The sequence below is a fragment of the Cupressus sempervirens genome, chromosome 6 (assembly GCF_028749045.1).
Source record: "Cupressus sempervirens isolate cs-2001-9-10 chromosome 6, ASM2874904v1, whole genome shotgun sequence".
NCBI lineage: Eukaryota > Viridiplantae > Streptophyta > Pinopsida > Cupressales > Cupressaceae > Cupressus > Cupressus sempervirens.
In genome coordinates this window covers 26,776,861-26,799,737 of record NC_143123.1, presented here as the reverse complement: position 1 = coordinate 26,799,737, position 22,877 = coordinate 26,776,861, and the positions used below count along the sequence as shown (strand labels likewise).

At 35.2% G+C, this 22,877-nt stretch overlaps 3 protein-coding genes across 6 annotated transcripts in view; 2 read left to right on the top strand and 1 right to left on the bottom strand.

The window, feature by feature from the left end:
- The window catches only part of LOC149550912 (DNA repair protein RadA-like protein), a 168,983-nt gene that overhangs the window by 76,700 nt on the left and 69,406 nt on the right, over window positions 1–22,877 (bottom strand). For 3 of the 4 annotated variants that reach the window (XR_016352635.1, XM_089786478.1, XM_089786480.1), the window contains exon 7: window positions 15,249–15,311. The exons of the other annotated variant lie outside the window; for it this stretch is intronic. Coding sequence is in view for 2 of the 3 variants with exons in the window: in XM_089786478.1 (XP_089642604.1) it covers window positions 15,249–15,311 (63 nt within the window). In the remaining variant the exon portion in view is untranslated. The remainder of the gene's footprint in view (window positions 1–15,248; window positions 15,312–22,877) is intronic. 4 annotated transcript variants of the gene reach the window in all.
- Window positions 2,695–5,417, top strand: LOC149550915 (uncharacterized). Its single transcript, XM_089786477.1, has 5 exons — window positions 2,695–3,800; window positions 3,929–4,225; window positions 4,337–4,461; window positions 4,556–4,832; window positions 4,940–5,417. Exons 1-5 carry the CDS (start codon window positions 2,877–2,879, stop codon window positions 5,324–5,326), a joined length of 2,010 nt encoding a protein of 669 aa, XP_089642603.1. The 5' UTR covers window positions 2,695–2,876; the 3' UTR covers window positions 5,327–5,417.
- Window positions 11,141–12,020, top strand: LOC149550914 (uncharacterized). Its single transcript, XM_089789515.1, has 3 exons — window positions 11,141–11,579; window positions 11,722–11,964; window positions 12,009–12,020. Exons 1-3 carry the CDS (start codon window positions 11,190–11,192, stop codon window positions 12,018–12,020), a joined length of 645 nt encoding a protein of 214 aa, XP_089645641.1. The 5' UTR covers window positions 11,141–11,189.

Sequence of the window (22,877 nt, the reverse complement as noted above, 5' to 3'; positions counted from 1 at the left end):
ACTTTGATGTCTGCTAAAACTACTTGATTGCATGCTTAAACTACTTGGTTGTTTAGTTGAGCTACTTGGTTACATGCTTTAGCTGCATAGTTGTCTACTTCAATTGGTCAGGTGTCTACCTAATCTAGCTACTTGTCTACTTAACCTGCTTGTTTGCCAAGTTAGATTTACACATCACAATTGAATCTTCAAAAAGACAGCTTTTATCAAATCGAATTAATCTCTTTGCTGTAATAGAGGGTTCCTATTGATTGATGATTCAATTTATTTATTCCTTTTTCCTACGTTTGGTACAATGATTTCAGATTCCTTGTAACGTCTTTGAGTGGAGAGGCTAGCTCCAGATTTGTGCATCGCCACATATGCATTTGTTTTTCCCTGATAAAAGGCAATGCATGCTATATTGAGGGGTGTGATGATCATTCATTGAGGAACTAGGTTGTGAGCAACATTTATTGAAGGATTTATTGAAGGATTTTCCACGTGAAATTTGGATTTTTTGTCTTGACATTTGGTCTCTCTATGTTTTATATGGTTTCATGTTTTTAAAAGTTTAAAATACCAATTCATCCTCTCAGACCATAGTGACTAATTCTTGTGGATGTAAATCATGAAATGTCGCATCCCTACAGTTATCGTCTCCCCATTTCTATTCAAGTGGAGGGTTGTGTCTATCTAGGTAGACATGTCTTATATACCAGCATGGACGTGTCATTTCAATGATGGTTTGCATTGATATAGTTGATCGACATTGATGTTTAGAATTACTAAGGATCGATATGGATCATATTGGTATTTCTGTGTTTTTTCACGAAAATAAACTTTACAGAATATGAAGATCAATTTATAATATTAAGAGTAATTTAAAGGTGGAAGTTATCCTAATATACTACAAAATTTCTTGCTCCACTACAAGTCTTTCGTTATTCCAAGATGAGTTTTTAATGAATATTCCAAGTCCTTAGGGGGGAGTTCGTAATTAGGTTTCGAGCTCATTGGAGAGGACCTCACGGGGCTCTAGTTGTATTACAAAATTTTTAGAATGATCCTCAAACTATGTCACTATCTTGTTATGATTTTCTTCTGCAGAGGCCCTGTGGATATCCTTTAGCATATCTATTCTTATAATCTTGGGAAACACTATCTTTTCCCAATCCTTATGGGAAAGTACATGATCAGGTACTTGGCCCTTGTGGAAGAACTTCATAAGGCTTTAGCTATCTCATAACTAATTTAGAGAAGCCTTCCAACTATGATACCATCTCCTCTCGACTTCTCTCACCTTAAGGCCTTATAGATATCCAATATTTGTCTTAAGTTCGTCCTTTAATGTATTAAAGTACTTTAATAAAGTTACTTTATGTTTTAATAAGGCATTCACTTTATAAAGTGACTTAAGTGACTAGAAGACGAAATTGGTGTTTTATCCCACATCTCTTATTCCACAACATTTCCCTCACATCGAGGTTATAAATAAGAGACTCCGTCTTGGGAAAGGTACAACGAATATATGTTATGATACAATTTCCAAGGTTGCTTAATTGTGACTGGATTTTCCTAAGGATGAAAACCCTTGAGGAAAAGTGTGCAACTAGATGCAAACCTAGTTCAGCACAGTTTACTATCAGATTTGGAGTTCAATTTGAAGATTAGATAACAAGTTGGAACTACAAAAGTAAGCAGGAAGAGGACTGATCAGTGAATGGTATTGGCTTCTTAACGACACCAATTGAAGTGAGTTGGCATTCAAGAAATCAGACACGTCCAGGTCAGAGTTGGTATTATTTTTGCAAAGTGTGATTTCCTTCATCTGCATTTTATACAGTGGCAGCGTATTTTTCCATCAGAGGAGAATACGGGACAGTTGGGCAGGTATCCCTTCACACTAAACCAGTCCCACATATTATCTGCACATGAGCCCCATCTTGTAGGATTGAAGGTCGGGCGGAACAGTATAGCAAAGGCAGTATTGGAAGTATCTACAGCAAAGACTTTGCGTTGCAGTTGGTAACTGGAGAATGCATCAGCGTCTTGAAAGTTGATCACGGGAAGGGATTTCACCTTAGTTACCGGATTCGCCTGGAAAAGGCCGGATCCGGGCTCGGGTCCGATTCGGATCCGGATCCACGTATGGATCCGTGAGGATCCGGGCAGGATTCGTAATCCTGCCTGTGGATCCGTAAGGATCCGCGGCCCGCGGATCCTTACGGATCCACAGGCAGGATTACGAATCCTGCCCGGATCCTCGAGGATCCACGCGCGGATCCGCGTGAATCCGCAGCAATGAAGGAGGAGAATGCAAAAACGTGGGCCCATTATCATTTTTTAATGTTTTTTTTTTGCCCTAAAGGCCCTAAACCCTAAAAACGACCCTCTAAATCACAATGCAAGTTCATTTGCTCTCTATTTTGCTCTCTATTTTGCTCTCTCATTTTGCTCTCTCATACTTGCTAGTTTGAAGTGAAGTGCTTGGATTCGAAGGAGATCGGTTGTGGAGCTTCAAATACCTTGCAAGAAGTGTTTAAGGTATGCATTTCAACCATATTCTTGAATTCTTTCATAGATTATTGATTTATTTTTAGTTTTCCAAATTTTCAAGTTTTTGTGCAAGTGTGAAGTATGGTTTTCTTTCATTTTTTCTAGATTGCAAGAATAGAACAATGAGTAGTCAAGGCTCAGTGGGTGGGGGTGGGGCTGCATCACCAAGCTTCAAAATTGATAAGGGGTCTCCTTTATGGAGACACACAACAAGAGTTGCACAATGTCCTGGGGGTGGGGCATACATATGGAAATGTAATTTTTGCAACATACAACATAGAAGCTCCTATTCCCGAGTGAAACTACATTTTTTGGGCCCTGCGGGTGAAGGAATTCACATGTGTCAAGGTAGTGATAAGAAGGGATTACCAGTTGCACAAATAGCAGCATTAGCAAAAGAGCAAGATGATGCTGATAGAGCAGTTGCAAAAGCAAAACGTGGTGCTTCCCAAAAAACAAATATACCAACACCATCATTTGATCAAACAAACACAAGAACACATCCTTTTTTGCCTATGCCAACTACAAATGATGAAGATGAAGACCCATCTCCACTCACCCGCAAGAGAGGCCCACTAGATAGGGCATTCCAAATTGAAAAGAGAGACATTGCTGATCACAAAATTGGACGTTGTTTAATTGCAAATGGTGTTTCATTTAATTTTGCTAGATCACCTTATTTTAGGGAGATGGTGGAAGCAATAAATGATGCACCCCATGGTTACAAACCGCCTGGTTATGAGAAGTTGCGCACTACCATATTACATGATGAGAGGAAAAATGTAGAGGCTCAACTTCAACCAATAAGAGATTTTTGGGTTCAATCGGGTGTGTCTATTATTTCGGATGGTTGGAAAGATTGTAGAAACCGTCCATTGATCAATGTTATTGCTGTATGCCCTAAGGGGGCAATGTTCTTGAAGGCAGTTGATTGTGAAGGGCAAGTGAAAGATGCAGAATTTATTTCACGCATTCTCATTGATGCCATAGAGTCAGTGGGTCCTGATAATGTTGTTCAAGTGGTCACGGACAATGCAAAAGTTTGCAGGGCTGCAGGGATAATTGTAGAGTCTAGATATGATCATATCTTTTGGACACCATGCACCGTCCACTCTCTCAATTTAGTGATGAAAGCAATTGGCACCGAAATAGATTGGGTGAAAAGGATATATGAGGAAGCTGAAGAGATTCAAATGTTTGTGACAAATCACCACATGTCACAAGCAATTTTTAGGAGTTTCTCGGACTTGGAGTTATTGAAGGTAAATTTTTATATTTAATATATAATTGAATATTATTGGATTCCACAATTATTAATTTTTGTTGTTGTTTACATTAACATGTTTTAATTTTTAAATGTTTTACTAACTTGAGTTTAACATGTTCTTAGGTTGCTGAAACCCGCTTTGCCTCTCACACAATCGTCTTGAGACGACTTGTGAAGGTAAAAGAAGCATTGAAGCATATGGTCATTAGCCCCCAATGGGGCATTTGGAAGAATTCCAATACAGCAAGGGCTTTAAATGTGAGAAGAATGATACTAGATGAGGATTGGTGGGGTCTTGTGAGTTATGTGTTGGAAATCACCGATCCAATAATGGCAATGCTTCGCTTCGCAGATAGTGATGAGCCATGCCTTGGGGATATTTATGATTCCATGGATAGTATGCTGGAAAAAATTAAAATGGTAAGTTTTACGCTCTTTTACAACAATTTTTTATTTGAGAGATATCTAGATTCTAAAGTTTAAATTGACATATTCACTAATTATAATTATTATTCATATTTCATATCTTAGGCCATACAAAGGAGGGAGAATGATCCTGAGGACACCCTTTACAAGAAGGTGGAAAAAATTGTTCATCATCGATGGAACAAGATGACCACACCTTTGCACCTCCTTGCATATGCTCTATCCCCGAGGTACTATAGTTCTTATCAAATGTTTGTGCTTATTTTATCCAATGTTTGTGCTATTGATATTTGATAGTGTTCAATTGTCTTTTGTTATCCCCAGGTACTATAGTGCAGATGTACTTCGCCTTCCAGGTAGAGTGCCACCATTTAGAGATGCAGAGGTTGCAGATGGGTATAAGAGGGCACTAGCTAAGATATTCCAAGATCCAGAGATTGGGGCAATTGTGAGGAGTGAATTTGCTGCTTTCAACTCAGGTGAGGATTTCGACCCTATTGCCATAGCAGACCAAAGCAGGATGGGTGCCATCAAATGGTGGTACCTTCACGGGCAAGCCTTCACGTATCTCCAACCTCTTGCCATAAAGGTCCTATCCCAAGTAAGTTTGTAAAATTAAGCTTAAGGTTAACATTCTCAATTCCTTGAATTTATTATTTAATTTATTTATCTTGATTGTTGTATTGATAATTTTTAATTTCTCTTTAGGTTGCCAGCTCTTCTGCCGCTGAGCGGAATTGGAGTACTTACTCCTTTATCCACTCAATCAAACGCAACCGGTTGGCTCCAAAAAAATCAGAAGACCTTGTGTTCATTCACAACAATTTGCGCTTGTTGTCACGGAAGGATCCTAAGTACAAGAAGGGGCCCGAAAAGCTTTGGGATGTAGCACCCGAGACTCCTGATTTAGATATGACCATCCGAGATCTTGCTAGATCCACTTTGATTGATGTGGATGATGAGGAGGAGGATTATGAGTTAACAATCCCCTCTACTACTAGTGGTTTGGGTTCCTCTACTAATACAGATGCAGCACTTGCAGCTCACCAGTACCCCTCTGATGCGGATTTTCTTGAAAATCCATTTGATGATTAAATAAAAAACTTTAGTGTTGACTCTTGACTCTTTTATGAGTAAATCATGTTATAAACTTTAAGTTTAATGATCTATATTTTGAATGTTACAAGCTTTCACTTTCAGTAATTCAATGTGAATGTGTTGATTTCCTTTATAATCGTGAAAATAGATTAATTATCAATGTCATTGATCAAGTATACTAGATTCATACTATGAAATGATTTAGTTTTAGAATTATGTATATTTCTCTTTTTTTTAGTATATATAATGCATATATATAATTATATATATATATATGCACGAATCCTCCACGAATCATAATTGGGAAAAAAAAAAAATCCCGAATCCACGGATCCGATTCACGTGCCCGAATCGGATTCGTGTCACGAATCGGCAACTAAGGATTTCACTGAACAATATACGGTTTGGGCACTTAGCATCTGCCACGGCACTATCTGCACCTACAGTATGAGTCGGGTTCCATCAACAGCTTAGAGTTCAGCAACAGGTGGTAGTCGAGTTGAGTAACTGGAATCATTGACAAACTGAGTGGTTGCTACCTGTTCAAGTCTCTTAGCCACATTCATCATATTCAGGTCTGTTCATTCTTATTCACTCTGTAATGTTCAATTTTCTTATCTGATGATATTATAAGACTGAATCGAATCCTCAGACTGTAGCTTTAAGCTCATTGATTTATTGACCTGAATATAAGTTTTTGTGTTGTCTATAATCAGCTTCAAATTCCAATTTGTTTGAATGTATTGGTATCTTGTTTGACATGTTTATTCCTTAGTATTTACTCCATGAAAGAGTAAAGTGTTGGGACGGTAATACCTTTATTCTCAAAGAACTGGTTATATTACAACTGTTTGATGAAATTCTCGTCAGTCCTAGTTCAATATTTTAATCCAAATCCAGCAGAGACTGTTACATACACAGTTTTGGTTAGTTCTTCTATTAACATATAAGTGAGCCTCTTCCGGGTAAAGACTTGGGAGCATACCAGATAACCCATGGAATTCGTAGGTAGATTCCTCTACACTTCCAGTTTACTTGAGGTGGGTAACTCTTGGACATGTCATTCACGGTCTCTTTCATCAAACCTACTAATAAGCTTTTTGGAAAATTCTCCATAGAAGTTAATATTTTGGTGGACCAAGGAAATAAGCCTATTATGTCACCATTCATGTGTTTTCCCCTCCAAATGAAGTATTACAAATTGGGGTGCATATTCTTCTCTCACGGGGCTCAAGGTGAAGAAGGTATTCAATTTCTTCAACTGTGAGTGTGTTCTGATTTTTCCTGGTCCATATTATGTGCCTCCTAGGTGCCTCTCGTCATTTTTCTTCATGAAAATCTCTAAATGATACAAACTCTGTAATGTGGGGCTCAAGATTCACATAAGCTCTTGCAATGTCCTCAATGCTATTCATTGTTTGTTCTATTCCTTTCTCCTCTATTGGTATCTCTTCCTTGGGGAAGAAGGGAAATTGAGGTATCCCAGAAGTTAATGAAAAATTATTATTTTTTGAATGATTTGAACTAATATGCCTTCCATGGGGGGGATAGCTTTTCTGATTATTGATTGAGTTCCCCATGTTTTATAAGGCTTGGAAGAGGGCTTCGTTTGATTTATCTATTTGACTTATGAGGGCTTGATTTGATTTATCCATCTGACTTAGCAGGCTTGGTTTGTTTGTTCCATATAGGACCTTATCTCATTGGTTATTTCGTTCATGTTGGCCTTCCTTGTTCTTTTTTCCTAAGCTTGAATAAACTTGTATTTACAGGATGGCAGGATTATGCTCTAATACTACTATAATGTAGCTTGATCGTCTTATGTGATTTGGAACTCTAATTCTGGCATCTCAATTCCAACAGACTTCTTTATGTTTGTAATCTATACTCAATTCTACAATTTGATGTAATTGTATGTTAATGAAGACAATATTCTTCAAATAATGAGGTGCCAATCGTGAAATTGATTTCCTTGAAAATATACAGAATTTTCTGACAACTGTAATTGTGCATACAATGTCTCGATGTATATGTAGAATTATTCAATCTAAGTTGATATTCAAAACTATTTCCAGCATCAATAACTCAGTGGCATACTCAACCAATGTGGAAAATATGGAGTACTTTATGGGACTGAAAATAGAAGATGAAAATATGGCCCTTAGATATTTTATGATAATTATTTTAATATGCCTTTATAGTTATGTACGTATATTACTATATTCTCTATTCCCTATGGAGATGTTTTATATGAAATATATATTATTCAGGTGATTGTCAGCAAGATAATGTGAACTGATAGTCTTATTGTGTCAGAAAGAATGGTTGCTCTTGACAAATAGCTCAAATATATAATCAGCCCAATAAGGATACCTTAATTAATCTGCGAAGGACGTATTGTCAAAAATCTGCTGTGAAACTAATATCTTAATCTTTGACGGAGAGTTTTTCCAAATTTGAATCTATATGTAATCGGTAGTAATTGATCTAGAATCCAATGGTATGATCTGAATGCTCAATTTCAACACCTTCAAATAGGACGAATATACAATCAGTCCAATAAGAAAATCTGAACTAATCTGAGAAGGATATACTGTAAAAGTCTGCAGTGGCCCTAATACCCTAATCTTTGACTAAGTTTTTCCAAATCTGAATCTGTAGGTAATCAGTAGTAATTGATCTAGAATCCAGCTGCTCCTCATCGTTAGGAATACCAATAATGAATAGGGGGACATAAGTTTGTATAGAGTAAGTCTTATGGTAGGAATACCACATGCTCTTCACAGGCACTATCCTTGCCATGTCACTGTTTATGAACCGCTTAAGGTAATGTCCTCCACTGAGTATGCAAAGCTTTCAGAGATATATGCTTAATCACTAATGCAAATATAAATTCTGGATTTCCTGTCCATAAATGCAATACTTATCGCCCGGTCTCTGCAACATATTATTGGTTATGTCGCTATGACAAATACTCTATCAGAAGTAATTCTCCTCTATAACTGTGGATTGCATTCCTTGAGCCGTAAATATATATTGGTTGTGGTTCCCTTTTCCTTTTGCACCATGATAGGCGAAGATAATCTTATTGTTCCCTCCTCTCAGACCTTAGTGACCAATTCTTGTGGGTATGAGTCATAAAATGCCCCATCCTTGTGGCTATCTTCACCCCAATTGTATTAATGTGCATGGTTATGTCTGTCCAGGTAGACACGTTTTATATGCCACTGTGGATGTCTCGTGTCAATGATGGTATGCATTGATTTAGTTGATCGGCATTGATGTTCAGATTTACTACAGATCGATATGAATCATATTGGTATTTCTGTGTTTTTTATGCTTTTTAACATTTTGTTTTTTCCTTTGTTTATAACTAGTTTATACTGTTATTTATTTTTTCATTTAATTTTATCTTTTAATTTTGTATATTATTATAATAATAGATTATTTTATCTGTCCATTTATTTTAATATTATTTATTAAATCTTAGGCAAAAGCCTACAACGCAACGATAACTTGTGAACCTCTCATGTGGGAGGTCTTGGGTTGGAATCTACCTTTGCTTAACATATAATAATAATTAATTCGAACAAATAATAATAATTAATCTAGGCTTCGGCCGTTTATTGATCAAAAAAAAATTTATTAAATCTTAGGCAAGAGCCTACAACGCAACGGTGAATTGTGAGCCTCTCATCGAAGAGGTCTTGGGTTTGAATATACTCGAACTTAACACATAATAATAGTTAATCTTAACCATAGTTCCAAAAATCGCCATGAAATCGCCAAAATCGCCGAAATCGCGATAAGATTCATGGCTCCCGATTTTTTTGGAATCGGAAATCGCTGGTGGCGATTTTTTCTTGTGAATCGCCTGAATCGCCAAAATCGGCGATTCATGGCAAAAATCGACAAAATCGTCATCGTGAATCTCCAGAAATCGGCCGCGGCAGCAAGGATAGAAAATTCAATTTTAAAAAAAAAACACATGTTTTATTTGCTTTCTAAGTTGACTTTCCTCTTTGTTATAACCCTAAGGAGCCTTCTATTTGCTTAGTATGAGTAGAAGAGAGGAAGAGTGAGAGAGAAGAAGAGAAAAGAGAATCCATAGGTTTCCAACCGGCAAGAAGGAAGAGCACCAAAGAGATCAGAAGTCCATCTGGGGAGGCCATAAATTGCATTGGGAGCATTAAGGAGTCAATATCAACACTCCTCAACTCATTTGCAAGAGGTAAGTGTTGGTTTTTTTTTTTGCATGTTAGTGTAGTATGCATTTTTTGTTAAATTTTTTTAGTGTTCATTTGCAAATCTTGAATGTTTTTTATTTTTACTAAATTGCAAACTAGGGTTTGTTGTTTTGTAGTTTTTGTTTATTAGTTGCAAACTTTGATTTTTTACATGAATTTTTTTATTGCAGCAACCCTTTGCTTTCATTTTCCAATTTCCACAATGGCTAAAAAAGATGAATGCTGGAAATATAATGAAGAGTTTCTTGGGAGAACCAAATATCAAACAAAATGTATATTTTGCAAAGAAAAAATAAATTCGGGAGGTATCTATAGATTGAAATACCACATTGTTGGCATACCTAGCCATGATGTCACAGTTTGCACTCATCAAACCGCTGAGGCAAAACGCTCTTGTTTAGTGGCATTAGAAAAAATTGAACAAGACAAGTTGACTAAGAAAATGCAACTTGAAGGGTTAAGAGGTATTGGCTCCCGTGCTCCCACATCCGCAACCGCATCTACATCTGCATCAGCTTCCGCATCCGTAGGTTGTGTTGGAGAGGGTTCTTCTAGGCCTCATTTTCATCCTAGTGCTAGTGCTCATGTGAGTGTTAGTGGTAGTCGGTCTCATACTGAGACAGAGTCCAACACCAACCTATTGCGGCCTAGAGTGCGGAAAAACAGAATGGATAGTTACTTTGTGCCCCGCACTACTCCTGGCTCCCAACCCACACTTGAGGGCATGGGTTTGAACAAAGAGATTCATGATGCTACCAGAAAAGAGATTTGCAAATTCTGGTACTTTTGCAACATTCCATTTATTGCAGCCAAGGTAATTGATTCTGTTTTCTTTGTTATCTTCAAAGTTAAAGTTAAAAGTAAAAGTAAAACTTTAATTATATCTACTTGTTTTATGATTTTAGTTTTTGACATCTAAATTTCTAATCAATATCATTATCTATTTGTGACAGGACTCCCTATTGGCAGAACATGATAGATGCAGTTACCATTTGTGGTCCGGGGTTTAAAGCCCCAACTGAGGCTGAGTTGAGTGGACACCTCTTGGAGGAAATGGTTGAGGATATGAGGCATGAGCTTGAGGACAACCGAAAGGAGTGGATCGAAAAGGGTTGCACCATCATGACTGATGGTTGGACAGATAGGAGGGGAAGAACACTCCTCAATTTTCTTGTATCCTGTGGAGGTGATTGATCATTCTACTTTCCTACATACATAATTTTGAATCGTGATTGACTATTTCAAATTTTGATTTGTTGATTGCTAATAGTAATTATAATTCGTTGTTTTGTTACTTGTAGGATATACCATGTTCCTCAAATCCATTGATGCTTCTGCTCATGTAAAAAACGCCACATACTTATGTGAGGTTATTGAGGAAGTTATAGCAGAGGTGGGGGAACAACATGTGGTGCAAGTGGTGACGGATAATGCAGCAAGTTATGTTGTTGTAGGTAAACTTTTAACTTTTTAAGTTTTGAAAATAAATTTATTTGAATTTTGAACTTTTTCTAATTCTAACTTAGAATTTCTAAGTTTCCTAAGTTCTAACTTCTAACATGTTTGAAATTTGAATTTCTAATTATCTTAAAATTGTTGTAGGCAAACTTTTGATGGAGAGGCACCCCACCATATTTTGGTCCCCTTGTGCAGCACACTGCCTTGACCTCATGTTGGAGGAAATTGGCAAACTTGAGTGGGTCAAGTCATGTGTGGAAAGGGCAAAAAACATATGCAAGTTTATTTATAATCATTCATTTGTCCTTAGCACAATGAGGAAGTACACAAGAGACAAAGAGTTAGCTCGTCTAGGGATCACGAGGTTTGCCTCGAATTTCATCGCCTTGCAGTCCTTGTTGACATCAAGGGATGATTTGAGGAGCATGTTTGTTGGGCGGGAGTGGATCTCATCTTCCTATGCTACGACCATTGCAGAGATAGATGTGGTGGATTGCATATTTGATGATGATGGTTTTTGGAAACCTGCTAGAGAAATCCTTAAGGTAATTTTATTGCAATTTAACATTTAATATTTTACAGTTTACTATGCTAATTGTTTAATGATTTAGTTTTACCTTAAGTTATATTATTGAATTATTCTATGTTTAAGTTTTGACTCAAATTTTTGTTTTACTTTATATGTAGGCCACTGAGCCCCTTGTATCTCTCCTACGAACTGCTGATGGGGAGAAGCCCTCTATGGGCTACATATATGAGGGCATGGATAGGGCCAAGGAGGCCATTAGAGCTCAGTATGCAAGAGTGCAGGAGAAGTATGCCCCTATTTGGGACATCATTGTTAGGAGATGGCAGAATCAGCTCCACAGACCCATCCATGCAGCAGCTTACTTTTTGAATTCGGCATTTCGTTTCCATCCTGACTTCAAGGCAGATGAGGAGGTTCTCACCGGATTATATACAGTGATCCAGAGGTTGAGTACTGATGAGCATAGCAGTGCTGCAATTATTGAGCTTGATAAGTTCAATAATAAAGAAGGGCCACTTTTCTCTAGCAGGGTAGCCATAGATGCTCGGGAAACAATACAGCCAGGTAAAAATTAAATAATATATTCAATGTTCATGAATCTAGATTCTAAACTTAAAGTTGATTATATAATTTTAGAGTTAACTTGTAATTTGTAATTTGTAAATGAGACTAATTATTTTTATTTTCCCTTATTTCAAATAGATGGTGGCAAATGTTTGGGGCCACAACCCCAAAACTTCAAAAAATTGCCATTCGTATTCTAAGTCAGCCAAGCAGCGCTTCTGGATGTGAGCGCAGTTGGTCCATGTTCGAGCACATCCACTCGAAGAGGAGAAATAGGTTGACAGTGCAGAGGTTGAATGATCTTGTCTTCGTTCATTACAACCTCCGTCTTAGGATCAGACAGATTTTGGGCACTGACTCCTCTCCGATCATTCTGGAGGAGATTGATCCAGAATCAGAGTGGCTCACAGAGGTTGTAGATCCAGTCTTCACTGAGGAAGACCATGCGTGGATTGACCAGGTGGATATAGAGGCTGAGGCAGCTAGAGCACGTTCTTCAGGCATTGGTAGACACACACGTGCATGCACAGACACAGGCCCTAGCGACATTCGGGAGCCCATCTTATATGCAGGAGATATGGCTCGACAGTCCTCTAGGACCTACATTAGACGCCTTGCTACTAGGCAGACTGGATACTCAGAGGCTGAGGCTGAGGCTGTAGCCGAGCTTGAGGATGATGTTGAGGATGATGATGACTATGAGCCTGAAGCTTGAGCTGGAGCCTTGTTTTTATATTTTGTTTACAGATATTGATACTGAATCATTGATAGACATATGTTTCAAACTTTCATGGATCTTCATCTTAGATTCTTACATAAATTTATGATTTGATGTCTTATGGATCATCTTACATACATTCTATGATTTAAATCATTATGATCATTTGATTTCTATTTACTTCAGCTAGCCTACAATTTACATTAGATAACATAGTTACGTATGTGATGGATTTTATGTTCCATGTTTATGTATGTTAAGTTTTAACTTCTATTTGATGATGTTATAGTGTGCTTAAATTATATTCAATAAAGGGTGCATGAAATAAGTTTTAAATTGTTAAAATCTTTAAATTTAAAGGGTTTTTTCAAATTTGCCGATTCATCGCCGATTCATTGCCGATTCACGATTCGATTCGGCCTTGCCGATTCCGATCCGATTCCGATTCATGTTTCTTTGATCTTAACAATAATGATAAATAAATGATTAATTATCTATAGGCTTCGGCCGATTACCTATCAAAAAAAAAATTTATTAAATCTTATTCTAAAAGGGACATTAAACACAACAAATCTCCCACTATATCAGCGAACTCAAATAACCACCGTCATTGAACAGTACTCTATCCTGGTTTGATCTTTACTATTCTCTTAAAAAAATGAAAATTCTAACAGCTCCTTAAGATTCTGTAGGTATATGGCTAAGGGCTCTTCCTGTCTTCATTTAGAAAAAGACAACAAAGCACAAGGGCACACTACTTAGGTGCTTAAGAAGGTAGTGAGAGAGTTATATTTGACAAGAAGTTTGATGAACTCAACATGACTATGGGACCAAGAATGAAATGGAAGAAAACAGCTTCAATGATGGCAGGAATTCTGCAAGACAATACAACCACATCATCAAACTCCCAGCCCCAGTAAAGCAGTCCAACTTTCTAAAGCTAGATTTTACAATTATCCTTCATACTCCCAAAAAACTTTTGGAGGGTTTGTTACTTTCAGTGAATTGGCAAAAGATTTACTTTGGAAATTATAAGTCAAAGGGAGATTGTAAGCTTAGACACTGCCAGTGAAAATGTGCCTAAGAGAAAGAATTTCATTCTCTGAAGGGCCATATTAGGGATATCGTAGGAGCAAATAAAGCCCTGCAGACAACTTTGTTCAATTTGTACAAAGACATATAGGGCTCAAAATGTCAAAATTTCAAGTCTCAGCCTAGAATGCTGGCCTTAGATTTTAAAAAAAGATAACATTGATGGCAATGCAAGGCTGTCCCTTAAAGCAGAATTTTCTGTCATTAACAGTACAATCTATCCCTACATTTCTAAACCCATTAAGAAAATGTCAATGACAGTTCTCAGGGCATGAATGATGAGAATCTATTAGTCTGACAGGTCTGCTGTTCATGTAGGTGACCATCCATGTAAATGATAAACTTAGATCTTGACATTGCTCAGTGCTGCCCTGGCAGTCCATGACCACCATCAAACATGATGACAATGATGAGGGGAGAAAAAATTTATAATTCCATTGTCATTTGCAGGATCATAATCTGGATAGGAAAGATGAGAGCCAATTCAATCTAAATTGAAATTCACTTAGAAGAAATATAGTTTTGAAACATAGAAATCGGCCTAGTGGCATTGACAAGTTTTACAAGATTAATCTAATTCCTTGAAGTGGTAGCTCAAATAGTTAGTTTTTATATCGATCCCAGTAAGCCCATTAAACCTCTATCAGATGTCTTTAATTTCATGTTCAACAGTCTGATGAAATATTTTAGGCCTCCTGGATTTGAGTCTGAAAATCGGTAATAGAAAATCTTAAGATATATAAGATATTACCATGGCATAAACAGGTAAATTTACAGCTAATTAATACATGTTAACATTTTTATTGAACAAAACATATCCCATGTGAAACAACTTGATGTTACTGTAAAAATGGGGGAAACAAGGATGGATATTTATATTTTACCAAACAACGGAGCAATCTCGTTATTTTCTGTATAGTTGCCTAGCAGTATATGATCAGTACTTTTATATACAGAAGGCAATAATTGACAATAAAAAAGAAGCCATCGAACTGTTGACATTGAGTAGATTTAATGCAAATGTCTGGGTTAATCTTATAAGTAAATTTTTGTTAACTAAATACAATTTGTGTATTCTAGTTTGTATATTTTGGCTTCATTAATAGCAACTGATATACAGATCTAGTGGAATATTTCACATCACCTCAACCAAAAACCAATGCACATAATAATAACATAAAGGTATGTTTTATATCATAAGCTTCTTTTTACATCAACTAAAATTACACTTTAAGTTCTGAGGTAAAGTATTCTTCTTACTTTCTACTAAATTATGCATTCACCAAAAAGAAACTAAATTATGAAACTTACTAAAAATATTGGAATATGTATGCTCTTTGCAAACCGTAACAGAGCTGTTGCACATTCTTTTACCTAATAGATCCAAAAAAAATAAAAATCAGAAACAATATTGTACACTTAAAAAATATGACACAATTACACTCGTTCAAGTACACATCTGCTGTACACAGGTTTGCACTTATAAGCAATTGTAGAAAAAGAACTAGTAGAACGCCATCATATATTTATAATATTGAATAAGTATTAAACTGTTTGGAAGTAATATACCCCTCCACAATATGATTTTGAAATGTAGCCTACAAGGTGAACACAGATAAAGACATCACAAAACAAAGATTGCACAATGTATATCAAATTTACCTGATGCTGATCAGATAATCAAATCTCAAAAAAGTTGAAGATTATTTCTATTTAGTATATTGCATAAATGTTCCTACAGTGTCTTCAAGAAGCTTCCCTTATCATTAATGACAGTTTGTAATGGAAAAGAGAAGAATTTTTGTCACATGATGTGTCCTAAAAACTATGTTCTGCCCCATTTACTGGAAAAAGAGAAATATCCCTAAGATTTTATCTGTAAAACACAATTTGGTGTTCCTTGTTTTACATCTGACTGAATTTAAATCTAACTTTCTTATTACAACCAGATCATAAAGCTATGGGCCAGGACAGAATTTATTCTATACTCACACCAAAAAAGAAACCTCATTGACCTCCAAACTGGAAGCTGTAAAATAGCTTTCATGGTGTCTGCAAGCATTTTTTTAATTTGTTTTTGTTCTATGTTAGAGGTAATAATGTGCATGGGTATCAAAAATATCACTTGTGTTGTGAACAACAATGTGGCATCAAATGCTATTAATAGGTTATTGGGGAAGAGGGAAAATAGTGTCCTTGCATGATTAGAAAGCACCTCAACTCAACTTTTGGAAATTGAACTTTGATGGAGTATCTCATATAAACTTGAGGCCACCAAAAGTGGATTATTTAAAATGCAATTTGTGTTATGTCTTTATTAAAGGATGCTCCCTCTTGTTGGTTCATAGGACCAGCAAGAATAGGAAATGTAATGACTTAATTGTAGTTGTTTTGCCTGCATGTTTTGAGGGGTGAAAGAAGCTTGTCGTGGAAGGGGGGCCCAGGAAGATTATTAATATCCTAAGGAAAGAGACTTGACAGAATTGGAAGCTCATCTGTCCTCTAGAGAAGAGAATTGGTATTTTTAGAATTTTGAGGGTATCTCATTTTCTCATTGTTTTTGTACACAAAAGGTAGCAGACCTGTTCACTAAAATAGATCTTGATTTGACAACCCTTTTGATATTTCTTGCCCTTTAATGATGAAGTATCTTGTCTTTGTATGTTGTGGAATATTGGGCAGTATTTATTATTTTATGATTCATTCTGTTTGATGAGAACATCTTTTGATGGGTTGTACCCTTTCACTGACTTGTACATTTCCAATGAAGGCTGTGTTGTGGTTTGACATGTCCCCATTTGAAGATACAAATTTAATAATAATTAAATAAGATATTGTTATTAAATAAATAATGATAAAAAAATCATATATTACAATTTGTATTAATATATATATATATAATAAAAAATAATAATATAATCTATTATCAATAAAATAAGATCTATAAATAAATAAAATTGACTACAAAGAAATAATATTGTAGAAAGTAAGTAAATAAATAATAATATAAAATAATAAAAGTTAGCTAAATCTAATGAAAAGTCGAGATATGTAATAACTATACACGACTCCTCCATAATAAGATATAAAAGAGAGGAGAGTTCATTTCAAAAAGAGAGAAGGAAGAGGAGCAAAAGAGTGAAGTGAAAAAGGGAAAATGGAAGAGGAAAGTAATGTGAAGAAAATAAGAGGAGAGTTCATTTCAAAAAGAGAGAAGGAAGAGGAGCAAAAGAGTGAAGTGAAAAAGGGAAAATGGAAGAGGAAAGTAATGTGAAGAAAATAAGTCACTTTTTCAAAAGATATTAATGATACTGAAAGGATGTGACTCTTTCAAAGAGTCATAACTATGAATGGTTGTGACTCTTCAAAAATGTTGTAATTATAATGTATTCTGACTTTTGAAAGGATTATGATTATAAAGGGTTGTTACTTTTCAAAAGCATTGTAACTATGAAGTATTGTGACTTTTCATGTGGATTGTAATTATGAAGTGGTGTGACTTTTTGAATTGATTATGATTATAAAGGAGAAAAGAAATACAATGAGATTTCTTCAAAAGGAGGAGGAAATAAATAATCTAATATGATTCAAAGATATATATGAGTATTGATCACATATCGATAAGTATAACTATTGTAGCATTAATATCATTTAATATAATGAGATTGTAATAGCAACTATAATAGCGAAATTACAAATATATTTGTATTTATATTTTGATCCTACTACTAATTAGCTAAGAAAGGAGGACTAAGGTGTTTTCCAAGTAGAGGCTTGTGTAAATTCTATGCAATAGATCTTTGTCCCGAGATAAGGTAGAGGTCAGCATTTTGTAGGCTTTTGTGATATGCAATTGGACCTGTAAACTTTGAGGGAGTCCATAGTTAGGTCTACGCAACTTGGATAATAGTTATACCATCCAACCCTAAACAAAATAATCATCCAACGTAATTGGAAACATTAATAAGGATATATTCTTAAGACATATATAGCATGATTGATTAAATACATGTCAATCATGACCGACCCAAAAAGGGGACATCACATGGTCGTGCAAGAAATTTTTCTAGCTTATAGCTCTATTTCTGTTTTAAGTGTTAGGTGCCTTGATTTTCAAGTGCATGGTGGCTTGTCAATTGTGGCTTAGAAGAGGTTGGTGCCATGTTTGACATCATTGTTTGAAGGACATACTTAAATGCTATAGTTCCATCCTTCTCACTTAGCTAAAGAGAATCCTCAATAAGGATGATTTGGAAAACAAAGGTTCCCTTCAGTCTCATGTCACGATCATTGTTAATTTCTCCAAAAGGTTAATTAAACATCTATTGACAAAAGAGGTTTGACTAGAGTTGACTTCCATCTACTCATCCAAGAGAATACCACTATAACTAGCAATGATCTTGCGAAAGCAATTGAACGTAAGGACCTAGTTGAGAACAAGACCAAGGATATTGGCCATGAGGGTATTGACCTAGATATAATATATACAAAGTTGTAGGATGGCAACATGCACCACGCAACTCTCACCACCTTTTGTTAATATATTCATACAGTGGTCAAGCATTTGTTCCTGTACTATTACAAAGGTACTTTTAAAATGTCAAATGCGTGAAAGCTTTCATAGCTTGAGAGAGGAAAATTGGTTCGAGTTGCTAAGGGGATTAAATTATTAATGGGGTGTACTTTATTGGTGTGGAGGACTCAACTAGCGATGTGTAGGTAAAACTGAGATTAGCTATGGTGGTTGGTAATGTGCAAACAGGTAATCCTTTCAGAAACCATTTGAATTTTGAAGTATCTACCAGATCTCGTGTAGCAACTTTAGATGGTTCAACCCTCGCTTAATCATGCGGTTTGCTTGCATGTCTAGCATTATATTTTAGTGGTTCAATTGCTTTGGTGTTCACAATTATTTTTTGCATGTTAAACCCCTTGGTTGATTATGCAAGTCATAATTGTAAGAAGATTTTTTATGTTTTTAGAGTTACCATTTCATGTTGGGGCCCTAGAATGCAACACTATTAATACTGGAACATAAGACATACATTACTAATAAAATCACCTCAATGACATAAGTGAGTTTGCTATTTTTAGTTTCATCCTCTGAACTCTATATAAGGAGGTGTTGGTCATTATAATATTGTATCCTATTATCTCATAGAATATTAAAATAATGTATTCTATTTCACTTCTGAAAATGGCATTGGACTATGGAATTATTGGAAATGGGGTTCATCTTTGCTAACTAATTGCTAGATTTTTTGCAAGGAAAATTGTGGATAAATTCTTATGCAAATTATGAGCCAATTTTCTGCAAATTTGTCTGGGTTTTTCAAATGAAAACCATACCAATAATATTGATTGTGTATGACCACGAATTTTAAAAGCACAACTATGTTGATGCAAAATATAAAAAGATTTTCTACGAAAATCCAACAGATTTTAAAAACAAACTCATGGCCCCCATTTTACTAAATATGGAAACATCAATATTTTATTAAAAGTTTGTGGCCAAGGAAAAATAAAGGCAGGATATAGTTTTGAGCTTTAAAATTATTTTCTTTTTCACAATATGCAAGATAGAAAGATTTAATTTCCTTTTCTTTTTAGTTGTTTGAATGGCTTTTCCAAGTTTACAGTTACTATGAAAGGGCGTAACGGTCCTTTTGATGTTCCCTTTCTAAAAGAGCATTTAACAATGAAAAATTTTATAAGATAAAAAATTAGTGAATAATAATTATCTCAAAATGGTAATGGATATGGAAGTAAAGGAAATGGGAAACATCTTCGCGGACTAATTGCTAGGTTTTTGGCAAGGAAACTACACATCATTTCTTTATGCAAATTATGACCCAAATTTGTGCATTCTTGTCTAGGTTTTTTAAATGAAAATCATAGCTTTATTGGTGATCGAGTGTGACCAAGAATAAAAGCACGGCATTTTGATGCATAATCCTAGAGATTTGGTATTAAAAATGCAACACATTTTATAAACAAACACATGGCCCTTATTCTACAAAATATGGCAGCATTGGTATTTTATTAAAAAATTGCGGCCAAGGAAAAACAAAGGTGGGATACAGTTTTGAACTTTAAACCTATTTCCCTTTTCACAATATGAAAGATAGCAAAATAAGTTTTTGTTTCGATTTTAGTTGTTTAAATGGCTAATTTAGGTTTAGGGTTACTATTAAAGGGTGTGGGAATCCTTGTGATGTCTCCTTTCTAAGAGAATTTAACAAATAAATAATAATATTAAAATATTAAAAAATAAATGAATAATTATATAATTAATCCTTACAGTTTAATTATATGTAAAAATAATACATACAATAAGAAGTTCATTAAAGGAACTAGGCCAAAAAGTTCATTAATCTTACATGCATCATTCATATAATAAACCTATAGAACAGCAAGACAATCATCAAGATCTCATAATGGAAGCTTAATGCATAATAGAAATATATCGAGCATATAGTATGTTCACATAACTGAGCTGCAATGATTTTGTACTAATGGATAAAGAGTCAGATGAATCCACGAAAACACTATAGATGTTTCGCCCACAATATATCCACTTCAATATATATTTGCAATATAAATATTCCCCAATCTAAGGTTGGTGAACGAGATTATAGTGTATTTATTAAATAAGTCTTTTCCATCTCCCGATCCAAGCACTCCCTCCGTGTTGGCTTGACTCTAGAATGTCAAAGTGACAATCAAATTGCAATACAAAAAATGTCACTATATTTGTCTTTACATTCCTTGAGAGCCAATAATGTTTAGACAATAGGACTACTATAATCATTTGCACACAATGTTATCTTGGATTTTGATTAAATTCGATGTGGATAAGGATCTAACCTAAGTTGTCAATTCGAGTTTAGGGACAAATTTGGGTTCGAGTTCAGGTTAATGGGTTCGACAAAAACCAAATTTTCCGTTTGGATTCGTGGGTGAGTTCGTGACTGTATGTATGTATGTATGCATGCATGCATGCCTGTAAGCTTAGTCACAAGGTTCGCCGAACTTTCAGCTTCAGGTTCGAAATTCGACGAATCTGTAAAAAATGAAAAAAATTCGTTTAAATTCGTGTGAAGTTGTTTTGGGGTTTTTGGGCAAAAAAAGCTTCTAAAACAATGACCTTCACCTGCGTATATGAAGCTCGATTAGGGAAAAAATGATTGTTTGAATATCACAGTGCCGTTGTTGAATATTCCAATGTTGTTCGAGGGTCGTGTCTGATGGTGCTTGTCTACTCTAACCTCCTGTCATTCGTCTACTCCAATCTCCTGCCATTCGTCCATTCCATTTCTGTTTGCGTTTGCTTTACACTTTGTTTGCTCCATTCGCTCCCTGTTTACAGATATTGTGTCATCCGCGACGGCCATTTGCGCCTAATGGTCTCACTTCAATAACATTTGTATTTATTTATTGTGGTTGGAAAGTTTAAAAAGATTACAATACTCATTGTTATTTTTATTATTATGTTTTAATATTATATAGATTATGACAATAAATACCCATAAAAAAAGATTATGATAATAAATTTTATGTTTATTATTCCTGTATTACCAGTAAAACATTTGTATGTGTATTTATTTTATGTACAAAAATATTTATGTTTTGTGTATAATTTATGCTATTTATTTATTTATCATCAATAAGATATTAATATTTTGCATACTTATTTACGATTATTAATTAATTTATTATTACAATATTATTTTTATTTTTATTTTGTAATATTCACAATTTTATTTTAATAGTAAAGATTAGATAAAAATATTATTATTCTTTTATTTTAATTCTTTTTATTTGCAACGAAAAGTAAAAAAAATATCATAGTCTATAATCATCTCTACAAAGTTGAACTCTCCCATGGTTAGGAATCAGGGTTATATATTTATATTTTTTTGAAAATTATATAAGTCGAATTTATTGTCGAATTTTTTTCAAATTTTTTGCCTTCCCGAACTTTTTCCGAACTTCATGGTTGTCGAACTCGAACTTGAACTCGAACCTTGTGACTTAGCATGTAAGTATGTATCCATTATCTATACAAAAAAATAAGTGAAATGTGCATAATTGCAAAACTAAGTCATTTCACAATATGAATGCATGTTCCTTGATCATTGATCAATGCCAAATGTCAACAACAAACATTAAATACTCGCTCATTAATCTATCTTCATAATTGTAAAGAAAATCATACATTTATTACTAAATTGCAAAATGAAATTGCAAAACATAAACTAGTTCATCAAATAATAAAGTTTGAAACATAATGATAAATGACAAGTGTTTAGTAGTTTATCAATGATCTTAATATCAAATGCCCTTCAAGGATCAAATGGCTCATCAAACAATGAGGGATCAATGGCTTCATCCCCGGCTGCAACTATATCTAGATCCTCATTATTGGAGCCCAAATTGGTTCCACTAGTCCCAGATGCCACTATACCATCCTCCTCTACCTCAAGATGACAGATTAGATGAGTGAAATAATCTTTATTAAAATCCTTTTAGGGTTACATAAAAAACATATTTTAAAAAACTCTTTAAATTTGTTTTATTTCACATTTTCGACCCTACTCCCCCAGGTCCTCCCGAGTTCGTCATAGGTTCACTGTGGATTCGCCCAAGTTCGCTCCAGCATGAACTCGGGCAAACCCATAGTCCGAAATAAGGACCCTACCCAAACCCACAACGAACCCAAACACGAATCCAGACCCGTGTGGACCAAGACACAAATCCGAGCAGTCGGCAACGAATCTGGTAACGAAGGATCTAACATAATAAAATTTGATTAAATTTGTAAAGAGATCTTGGGTGCAACCATTAGATTAGGAAGGAATACCTTTTAGATGTAAAAGCGTCTTTTGATATGGCATATGGCTTCCTAATGTGCTAATGATAGAGGGGATTATTGCCCCA

Coding starts and splice junctions, on each gene's coding strand:
- LOC149550915 (XM_089786477.1), top strand. CDS start 2,877: ATGTGTCAAGGTAGTGATAAGAAGGGATTACCAGTTGCACAAATAGCA. Junction 4,462..4,555: donor GCATATGCTCTATCCCCGAG/GTACTATAGTTC, acceptor TGTTATCCCCAG/GTACTATAGTGCAGATGTAC. Junction 4,833..4,939: donor CCATAAAGGTCCTATCCCAA/GTAAGTTTGTAA, acceptor ATTTCTCTTTAG/GTTGCCAGCTCTTCTGCCGC.
- LOC149550914 (XM_089789515.1), top strand. CDS start 11,190: ATGGAGAGGCACCCCACCATATTTTGGTCCCCTTGTGCAGCACACTGC. Junction 11,580..11,721: donor CTGCTAGAGAAATCCTTAAG/GTAATTTTATTG, acceptor CTTTATATGTAG/GCCACTGAGCCCCTTGTATC.